This window comes from Notothenia coriiceps, unplaced genomic scaffold (assembly GCF_000735185.1).
Source record: "Notothenia coriiceps isolate Sejong01 unplaced genomic scaffold, NC01 NC01_scaffold00017402, whole genome shotgun sequence".
Classification (NCBI taxonomy): Eukaryota; Metazoa; Chordata; class Actinopteri; order Perciformes; family Nototheniidae; genus Notothenia; species Notothenia coriiceps.
In genome coordinates this window covers 131,158-142,108 of record NW_011350103.1, presented here as the reverse complement: position 1 = coordinate 142,108, position 10,951 = coordinate 131,158, and the positions used below count along the sequence as shown (strand labels likewise).

The 10,951-nt window shown below is 39.7% G+C and overlaps 2 protein-coding genes and 1 long non-coding RNA gene across 4 annotated transcripts in view; 2 read left to right on the top strand and 1 right to left on the bottom strand.

The window, feature by feature from the left end:
- The window catches only part of LOC104950358 (twinfilin-1-like), a 9,976-nt gene extending 7,828 nt beyond the window's left edge, over positions 1-2,148 (top strand). The window contains exon 9 of the mRNA XM_010776872.1: positions 896-2,148. Within this exon, the coding sequence (XP_010775174.1) occupies positions 896-1,133 (238 nt within the window). The 3' untranslated portion in view covers positions 1,134-2,148. The remainder of the gene's footprint in view (positions 1-895) is intronic.
- A 46-nt stretch (positions 2,149-2,194) lies between these two features.
- On the bottom strand, positions 2,195-8,005 carry irak4 (interleukin-1 receptor-associated kinase 4). Of its 2 annotated transcripts, none has more exons than XM_010776858.1 (11): positions 7,662-8,005; positions 7,361-7,521; positions 6,576-6,743; positions 5,849-6,009; positions 5,705-5,769; positions 5,156-5,270; positions 4,961-5,070; positions 4,275-4,461; positions 3,706-3,768; positions 3,237-3,401; positions 2,195-2,608 (listed from the first exon to the last, which is right to left on the bottom strand). In XM_010776858.1, the coding sequence occupies exons 1-11, from the start codon at positions 7,820-7,822 to the stop codon at positions 2,546-2,548; spliced, it is 1,419 nt and encodes a 472-aa protein (XP_010775160.1). In that variant the 5' UTR covers positions 7,823-8,005; the 3' UTR covers positions 2,195-2,545. The 2 variants fall into 2 exon arrangements, with proteins under 2 accessions (XP_010775160.1, XP_010775161.1); XM_010776859.1 differs by having other exon boundaries at positions 6,576-6,737.
- Positions 8,004-8,920, top strand: LOC104950348 (uncharacterized). The gene is made up of 3 exons (XR_798906.1): positions 8,004-8,135; positions 8,445-8,527; positions 8,854-8,920. It is a non-coding gene; the product is annotated as an uncharacterized lncRNA (long non-coding RNA).
- Positions 8,921-10,951: the final 2,031 nt, after the last annotated feature.

The window sequence follows — 10,951 nt, the reverse complement described above, 5'->3', positions numbered from 1 at the left end:
CCCGGTGGGGCCTTTGGGCTTGGCGAAGGCCTGCTTGTGTGCATGCTGCTTGGGATGAACCTCTTCGTACAGGAAGTCACCGGTCAGTTCATCCCCGTTGTCGATCTCCAACTGGGAAACAGACGGAACATATGAGCAGATGCACTTGCAGACACAGCATAATCAAAAACTCCTTAAGCAAAGCATGTTCTTTTGAAGTATTAAAGGTTCTACTTTGTGGTGACCATCTGTTTCGAATATCATCTTCAAAACAGAAAACACACTCTTTATGCTATACTAAAAAAATAACTAATGCTGTAAGAATTATCGCGTTAACGGCGGTAATTCATTTTTTGAATTAATTGCGTTAAAATATTTAACGCATGTGCATAATGGCCCGCCCCATACTGTACATCCCACCAGTGGCAGCGCCAGGGTATGGCTGGGGTAGGCTACGCCCATACAGGGCCGTGGGAAGTAGGGGTGCTGAGGGTGCTGCAGCACCCCCTGATGGAGGACAGGGAATCTGTGCGTCCACAAGATTAAATGGAAATATAATACAAAAAAACGAATTTTCAGCCCTGATGTAACAACATTCATAATTAAGTAAAGATAACACCCTTTTCACCCCGGTTACAGTTTCCATTTGCCCTGTACGATGAAAGTGGGGGATGTTGGCTTATCAGGCGCCCGCAGCTCACACACAGGACAGATATCAGCTGTCTGGACAGGACTGATAGCCAGACAGACTGAGAGGCTCAGTGAGGTAAAGGACTGAGTGTTTAGATAGTTCACTTTAGTCTAAGTTATCTCAGAGGGTCTCAAACGGTTTGTTAACAATTTATGTAAACAAATATTTCCAAGGCAACCTTTATAATTATTGGGATAAATAAAAACAGGTTTGAAATCATTCCAGNTGCGGCGCACGCCCCTCTTCCCGGTGGGGCCTTTGGGCTTGGCGAAGGCCTGCTTGTGTGCATGCTGCTTGGGATGAACCTCTTCGTACAGGAAGTCACGGTGACTTCCTGTACGAAGAGGTTCATCCCAAGCAGCATGCACACAAGCAGGCCTTCGCCAAGCCCAAAGGCCCCACCGGGAAGAGGGGCGTGCGCCGCATCACCCGACCCACCCCAGAGGGAGAGGAGAGAGATTAAACAGACCTCAGCACCACCCACCTCCACCCCGAGCACGTTCCACAGTGGAACATTCCTGCAATGGGGGAAATCATATTTGACACGCTTGTTTAAAAGAATAAGACGACAACCTCAAACGCCCGTAAACATCCCCAGAGACCCAACTATGCACGCCAAGGACAACTGAGCAATGACACACTTCAGAATTTTCCATTTGTAGCCTGCCAAATGGAAGCATATTCATATATGTTAGTGCAGTCACAACTATTCACAATGATTTTAAAAGAGGCCCAAACAAAGTCAAATGTGAGGTTTCCACATTGTTGCCAGCTCTAAGACTTTACAAAGTGTCAATGTGACTAATGTGAACTTGCGCCAATATGATAAAAAAAAAAACATTCTGAGTTCACATGCTTGAATTCTTAACTTGCATTCCTTAAGTCTGTGTCAATTAATGTTTTTGTGTCTAATATGTTGAAATTGTCTCCTACTGTTTGCACAATGAAGTGCTCCAAAGCAGAAAAAGTTATCCCACTTGTGTCTATTGATTCCTTTTAACAGTGCATTTTATATTTGGAAAATTGACTTCTTTTTTGATATTACTGTGGTTTACATGAAAAAAATCATCTGCTGAGAAACTTATTTTTCTATGCAAGTGCTGTAAATGTACATATTGTAGCTGTGTGATGCTATATGATTAAGAAACAGTCTAGTCTGTTTTGGTGATTGTCTGTGTTGGTGAGGATCACAGTGGAAAGACCCAGTGCTTCCAGAAATATTCGATCAGTACATCTCAGATTTCACTCAGAGGAAGCTACTCCAACTTTGCTGGTTCCCAAACAGGAGGGCAGCCGAGCAACCGGATAGGAAAGGGAATAATATACTTATTACCTTGATGAAAATGTTGCCACATCCACTGGTCTACTGATTAATATTAGGCAAACTACTTAGCTCACCTCATGTCTGAAGGAAAAAACACTTCCTGTATATTCATACTTTGTCATTCTAATAGAAAATAAAATCATGTTCGGTCTTATTTGTTTTCTTACCAATCTTTCTTTTAACGAAGAAAAAATAAAATATTTAAATCACACATTTTCTGTTTCCTTTTATTCTTTTTACAATAAATACATTATGTGGACACTGTAATCGTAACAGACACTTTCAGTATTTTTAAGACATTCAAATATCAAACGTGGCAAAACAATCTCATAAAATGCTGTAGAAAAAAAGTAAATCAAGCTACTTCTTAGAAATATAGTAAATCATTCATAATAAAATACAAAAATGCCATTTATTACTGAATTCTTATTTGAGTATTGTGTTCTGTATACAACACTTTTTGTCAGTCACAGTCAACACGTAACATTTATTCTGCGCCCGGTGACGTGAGAAGGCTCATAAATCTTGGATCTTTTCTGGGATGCTGTGCTTCAATCCTGTGCTCTAAAATCCAGTGAAATGCTTTTGACAACTCCTTTCAGTTCCAACAGGACCTGTTAAGAAATATATTTATATGAATAGCTCAAATAGACAGTCTACAAATAAAAAGACAAACACTTTAGTTTTTAGCATTTTCATGCAGAGAATAAAACCTTATATAAAAAACATTGTCTTCTTAACAATATTATTAACATGCCACACTGTTAAACGTAGTAACATGTTCCTTTAATAGGATTAACAGGGGAATTGAACATTATTTATTTTAAGATGATCTCTTATGCAGCGTCTTGTCCAAACCCAAATCCGCAGCTGAAAATAGTCCCAAACAAATTCACCATTTTCTCTTGTTTGAAGGTTTTTCCAAACTAAAGTGCAACATTGTTAAAGGAAATTACACTGAATATGTATGTTTCCTAAGATTTATATATTCAGTATACTTCGATGAATCATGGGAGAGCTACAGCCAGGCTGGGGAAGTCAAGACGGTGCAGACAGATTAAGACATTGATCGATGTGGTTGTATTATGGGATACGGTGAGACCTTCTCCACCAGACTTATCAATGCGCCTGGAACTGATTATACAGTACAGGTATTTCCCTCAAGGTGACATAGAAAGTTTTGCACAGTAGCTTCAACTTTAAATCGGAATATCTGCCGTTATCTCTCCCCACTGTCTGTACCTGTTTGATGACTGGCCGTCTGTTTTTCCTGTCGAGGAGGCAGTTACAGGCCAGAGAGTACACACTCTCCACCTGGCTCATCTCCCAATCGCTCATCTTTTTGTCCAGGAACTCCTCCAAAGTCAGATCTTCCTCTTCATCATCAATATCATCCTTCACCTCCATCTGGGAGTGGAGGGGATGAAAAATCGCACTATATATGACAGTGATAAACAATATTGCTTCCACTTCAACTAAGCATTATTGCTTCAATCATGTCGGGGAATTAGATTTCTAGTGTCCCTTTTCATTTGGACACTCCAAAATATACTGTACATTTTGCCCAGCACAGGTGAAACTAATTAAAATCTCTCTTTGACTACCAACTGATACTGAGCCCTGACTAATTAAAGGTTACATCTCGAGTAAGCTGTTATCATAAACTTGAGCTTGATAGATTCACAGAGAAAGCCTCCTTTGTGCTGCTCACCAAGAACTGTGGCTCGCGGTTTTCATCGGCTGGCGAGAGTCCAGACAATATTTCCAACAACACCTGTAGATGGCAGAGAGATGGGGTCAATCACGTTGCTCTGGATGTCACAAAAACCTTTATTACTCCACCATGTGCCAGGTAGCTTCACAGACACTGTAGTGTTTGCACAGCTGTCCATATAGGCTGTACATACTGCACTGTATAGAAGGTCAGGAGGTTTTACACACTGCTGATCCCATAAAACAATCTACTAATGTCGTACGATGGATTATATGTTTGATATTTACAGCTACTAATACTCAGCTGTGGCCCTTCACTGATTCGTAGGCAATAATAGACGTTACATAACATAAAGCTCTATTTTCACAAATGTGAAGAAATGTATACGCTAATGTTTATGTCCTGCAATTATGTATGTGTCAGTACTTTGTGAGAACCTTGCACTTAAGTAAACTGCTGAGTTGTTTTTACATTTTACATTACAGTTGCAGTTTTTTTTTCTCCCAGACATAATATCCAGTCAATGTGTGTGTGCATGCATTTTGGGAGTGTGCAGAAAAGCCTACCACTCCAAAGCTGAAGACGTCAGACTTTGATGTGATCTGCCCTCTTAGCGCTTCAGGTGCCATGTATGCACGGGTTCCCACAATCCTCTCCGTCATCATGGTTGTTGACGACCGCTTGGCCGATGCCCTCGTCAGCCCAAAGTCTGAGATCTTAGCCACAAATGTTTCATCTAAGAGGATATTTGCACTGACAAGAAGAAAATAAAGATTACAGTACAGCAGGAGGTTAGCTTACCTTAGCACAATTAATGGAAAGAGCTAGCATAGCTTTGCCATACGTTGACAACATCCACGTACCAGTTCACTAGAGCTCCTATACTAAATAAGCATATATTGATACAAATATATATAAAGTGCTTGTTCAGTTATAAAGACTTTTAACTTGTTTATCTTTATGCCCTGAATTGTAGAAATAACCGGACATTTTGAAAATAATACGGAGATTGAAGCCCCTCTCATATCCTTTTGTTGTGAAGTTGTTATAAGCCTAGCTTTGCAAACAGACAAAAAACTGGGGAAATACTTATCCTGTATCATGTATCAGAAATGTAAAAACAATATGAACAATAGAATAGTTATTTGAAACTAAAAACAAATTGTATTTCCCAAAATGTTTAATTATTATATTAGGAAAAGATCATTTAATTAAAAGGCATGACAATGAAGATACACCTCACTGTATGTACCTTTTAACGTCTCTGTGGACATGATGGTTGCTGTGCAGATACTCCAAGCCTCTCGCTGTCCCTTCAGCTATCAAGCATCTCTGCCGCCAGTACAGAGGAGGGCTTTCATCCTGAATGGAAAAAAAGCAAACAATGAATTCATCTGTGTAAAGTAAAGCACAGGTGATAGAAGCAAGCAACAGTTGAGATGCTTACCAAGCAAGCGATTCGGTCTAGCAAAGAACCGTTGACCATGAGGGGATACACCAAACACGGGTGCTGACCATCAGAGGAAAATCCAACCATGTCAACCAGGTTTTCATGTTTCAGCCTGTGGAACAAACTGTCTCATCAAACCAGATCTGTAATTACAAATAAATGAATCTATGTTGACCTCAAAGAAAAATGTCTAGCAAGTTGGGTAATACCCTTATTTCCTTGCTTGCTGAGTTTTAATCAAACCCCATGGTCGCACAAAAAAGCTACTCTGAAAAGTATTTGCATTTCCGATTTAACCAATATCTTTATCGACCAACTCCATTCATTGTCCATTTAGTAATTACAATAACTGGCTAAAAGTATCTATTCAATCTGAATGTATTTGTCGGTCCTAAGCTAAACCCAGGCTGCTTTTACAAAACCTTGAACCAGCAGAAACAGCTTGTTGGCTCTCGCATATAAAACATAATGGTTATGAGGTGGCTGTGAGTCATCAAAATCAACCTGATCAACAAGGATTTATTTTAGAGAGAAGATAAAACGTACACTTTCAGAGTCTGGATCTCTTGGTTGAACTGAACTTGCAGCTCTTCCAGGGAGATGTCCTCCATCTAAATGAGATAGTATGTTATGTTGTGATTTGCAAAATGAGCATAAGTATAATATTGCCATAAAACGTTTTAAACTTACAGGATTGAGCTTTTTCACAGCAACGGGTTTGTCATTTAGGAGACCTTTGTACACAGTGCCAAAGCCTCCCTCTCCCAGTCTGCTGCCGCCGTCTGATATTGGCCGGTCATCAAAATTGCCTGTGATCTTCATCAGCTCATTGTAGAGGAAACTGGAGACACCTAATGAGGAACACAGAAAAGTTTCATTATAAGTTATGTAGTTGAGCTCCCATTGCTGCCACCTGCTGGTCAATTTAGTAAACGTACACATTTCCATAGAAATGTAGAAATATAGATGTCAGGAACCAAGATAGCTTTTTTTAGTAGTGGAACTAAATTATTTTACTCAGGTACAATTATTTGCAATTTTTTACAATTCCAATTATTTCTTTTATTTAAAAGCTAAAGTCTTAGGTTCCTCTGCAGATTAACATTTTCCACACAAAACATGTTCATAGTAGTAAAATATCATTTTAAAAGATGAACTCCATACAATTTATAAAGTACATTAGTTTTACTTTTGGATATTGAATGAAGTACTTTTATTTGTATTGGAGCAGTTCTAAACTGTGTAATTAAAGTCAAAACATGCACTTTATTTACACAAAACTGTGTTCTTAAAATCTATCACATATTGTTTTAGTGCCATATGCAACACAATCAAAAACGATGGACTCTGTATGCATAAACATGTTATATTTATACTAGCCTCTCTACAGTTGGGTTTGTAAACATAACTAAGTTACCTGTGTGTTCTGGTTCACTGCTCTCCAGCATCTGTGTCTGCAGAACAGAGCTCTCAGCTGGTGGCCGTGTCTCTGTGTCTTCCAGGAGTCTAGTAGGAGCAGCGCTGTTCGTTTGTACTGCTGGAGAGGCCTGCTGTATCTCTGGTAAAACATCCTCTTCCACTGTGTCTGGACAAAACATTGAATACGTTATTTTTTTTGATATGGCGCAGTATTCTTAATATCTTAAATTGGTTGTTGATACTGAGATGGGCATTTGTACAGATTATTTAAACAACACAATTTAAAATAAATACGTTTTTTGTATGTTGCTCATTTCTGTGTAGATGTTAGATAGTAGTAGGCCTACTTTTCACCTTTTGTTTTGAAACTAGTATTGTAAGTCATAATGTCATTCCTCAGAAAACAAACACTTTTATTGCATGTCACAACAATGTCATTAACAATAAGTATGTTTTTCTCTTTGGTGATTGTTTTTATATATGAATAGAATGTATGTTTTTACATCTGCAATTAAGAGGTGTCTCTTCCCTCTCTATGGCATTCATGCTTTTGTACATAGCCCTTAATATGCAACACATCTGGAACTGATTAATTATTGAAGTATAAATGCATGTATTCTATCACTTACTGATTTGATTTAATTGGAAAACTGTTTTGATGGGGATGATGTATGTTTTGAGAATTTGTGATTTAAGAATTAGAAAATATTGTCAAATGTAACAGACCACTGATGATACATAGATAGGCTTTGTTTATTTCATAGCCTGGGATTATCATTATACCGTTTTGTTTTAAATCAGGTAGCAGGATATTAGCAGCAGCCAGTAACTTGTGACTCTTCAAAATGTCCACCAGTTCACCCACTGTACTGTTGGTGGTCCCCCAGTCAGCCAGCAGAGCCACCGTGGGACTTTCCCCCTGTGCCACAAGCCTTTCAAATCTCCTGAGAAACAAATACATCACATACATATATGAAATATTGTATTAATAAAGAAAATAGACGAATAGATAAATGGATATTCTAGCATTCTCGACCTTAACTGAAACAATAACAAAGCAAATACACCAGCTATATTCACCTACCTGACATGATGCTGTGAGTACCCCAACTCCCCACTCGGCTTCCGTATCGACACAATAACATCTTTCCACCTGTCCTGGGGATCCAAAAAGTCGGACAACTTGCGACGCAAACTATAACTGAGGTTTCGGATGTAAGTAGCGGAAGTTATTAAGTTATTCATCCTACGACAGAAATAATGACACAACCTGTTGGACAGTTATTCTAACATGGTGTGCAACTTACAACGCCGCTCTGGGTGTTAATTATCCGCCGTTAAACCCATGAAATAAAAGACAATATCAAACATTTTGCTCACGGTTTGGTACAATGTGTAAACTTTCCAATATTGAGCAACTTCCTTAAACGTAACACAAGCAGGCCGGCCCCCTTCAAGTCTCCACCTCCATGCGGAAATACGTACAGTCTATGGGAAATACAAGCAGTGATGGATGTGAATAAAAGGTTCACTTTGTACTGTGTGCCCCCGGATGTTGGTAAGATCACAGTTCGTGCACTCTGTAGATGTGTTTGAGTTAGTTAGTTTAGTTAACGTTATCTTTCCTGTTTTTGAGGAGAGAAACAGAAAGACAAACATTATGCTGTGCTTTCAATGCCAATGTGTTTGTAGTATGACAGTGGCCTCTAGTGGACAATAACCAGATGTCACGTCTGAATCCAGCCTGAGATTTGGTGTTGTTTTGTGATATGAGTATTGCATAGGTAATTTATTTACAGGGATAACTCTAAGTGGAAATCTATGTTTGATAACTGGAACATATGAGTGCCTCCTTGCATCAAGATAGATCTTGCTTGGGGGGAACTGCAGAGAAAATGGTAGAACAATCAAGAGGTCCAGATCAGGCCCAAATCCAGCACTGGAAAATGTGTAAGTGCTTATATGTGTATATTACATCTTACATTCATTCATATATTAAAACGTGTCTATCATGCACATAAACATATCTTTTCAACTTGGAAAGAGGAGTATGTATTGTTTCTATGTTCTAACTGGACATGCTATAACTGAAGCAGGAAGCAACTGATTTAATGAATTATCTGATTTAATTTAACTGAAGTAGCATTTGAGAACTGACTTTGTCCTTTTATATGAGATGTAACTTTAGAACAACCATGTCCAGATAGCTTTGATTGTGAATTGTGCCTTTTAATTGTGTTGCTCCTTCATCATTCTCTCTCTCTTTTTATCGGCAGTACTTGGTCTGTTCTTACCCCCATAGATGTGGATTTATGACTGATATGGCTGGCTGAATACAATCAGGTAAGAACCAAACAACACAACAGAACAAAACACCCAGTCTTGATTTCCTTTTTGAAACCCTCAAGCTGAAAACAAACTCATCACACCCAACACCCTTAACAAATTGGCAGACAAATGAAAGCATTTGCTCTAATGTCCTCAGAGTACATTTTGTCTCTGTGCACTCAAGCAGTTATTGATATGTTTATGGTGTGTTTGTTGCTGATTACAAAGTTTGTATAATTGTGATCAGTTCCATGTGGACCGGAGGGCCCGGCTGTCAGGCTGGATGGGTGGAGTCGTGAACTGCAAGGAGTGTGTGAAGACAAATGTCTTTTTTTTAACCAAGCAAGGGAAATTATTTTATTTAGATGAAATCACAAGGCACGTTTATTATACTTAAAACTAAAATCAAACACAAAAACAAAGCTATTATGCTATATGCTTACATGTATAGCAATGCTAACATGTTGATATTTAGCAGGCATGACGTCTAATGTTTATCACTCCTCTTCTCCTTGTAGGCTACACAAACTTGCTCGGATCAGTCATTAGCCCGCATGGTTTTTCATACCACTGCTAGGCTGACGACACCCAATTAATTCTGTCCTTTCCCCGCTCAGAGACCCAGGTCGTCGCACGCATCTCTGCTTGTCTAGCTGACATCTCTCAGTGGATGTCTGCTCATCACCTCAAGCTCAACCTTGACAAGACTGAACTGCTTTTCCTTGCTGGAAAAGATTGTCCCACTCTTGACCTAACAATCAACATCGGCCCCTCTGTTGTTTCCCCGACTCAGACTGCAAGGAATCTGGGTGTGACCCTAGATAACAAACTGTCCTTCACTGCAAACATCGCTGCTACAACCCGCTGCTGCAGATACACTCTTTACAACATCAGGAGGGATACGTCCCCAGCTGACCCAGAAAGCAACGCAGGTTCTGGTCCAGGCTCTCGTCATCTCACGCCTTGACTACTGCAACTCCCTCCTGGCTGGTCTACCTGCATGTGCCATCCGACCTCTGCAGCTCATCCAGAATGCGGCTCGTCTGGTCTTCAACCTTCCTAAATTCTCCCACACCACGCCGCTCCTCCGCTCCCTTCACTTGCTTCCAGTAACTGCTAGAATCCACTTCAAGACACTGGTACTTGCGTACCATGCTGCGAATGGATCTGGCCCTTCCTACATCCAGGACATGGTTAAACCGTACACCCCAGCACCTGCACTCCAATCTGCATCAGCCAAACAGCTCGCTGCACCCGCACTGCGAGGGGGACCCAAGTTCCCATCAGCAAAAACATGTTGGTTTGCTATCCTGGCTCCAAAATGGTGGAATGAGCTCCCCATTGAAATCAGGACTGCAGAAGGCTTGCACATCTTCCGGCGCAGACTGAAAACTCATCTCTTTCGACTCCACTTCGAGCGATAGAATTACTAACAAAGCACTTATATACTAATAAAGGACTGGTTTATCTAAAGCCAGTTGAGTAGCACTTGAAATGTTTTCGCGCTATGAAACCTGATTACTATATGATTCTGTTTTCTTCAAGGTTGTATCTTCCTGGTCGAATGTACTTATTGTAAGTGGCTTTGGATAAAAGCGTCAGCTAAATGTAATGTAATGTAATCCCTTTAGCTTAACCTGTTAGCATGTTAACATTTGCTAATCAACACTAAACCATTCCGACTGAGACTGATGGGAATGTCATTATTAGTTTTATGATTAACCCTGAATGGTTCATGAATGTCTGTATTAGATTTCATGACGATCCATCCAATAGTTGTTGAGATATTTCAGCCTGGACCAAAGTGTTTGACTGAACATGTATGCATTGAGTTGCGCTGCCAGTATGGCTCAAAAACGTTTGAAAACATTTGTGCTATTGAACTATATTTTGTGGCATCTAGCTATTGTTAGTTGAATGCACTAGTTGAACCAATGAATGTAACATAACAGCTAAAACTACATGATCTGGAAACTATGTAAAGGTACACATACAGTATTGATGCAATTTAAAAACTGATGACATTTTTTAGCACTATCGACCCAA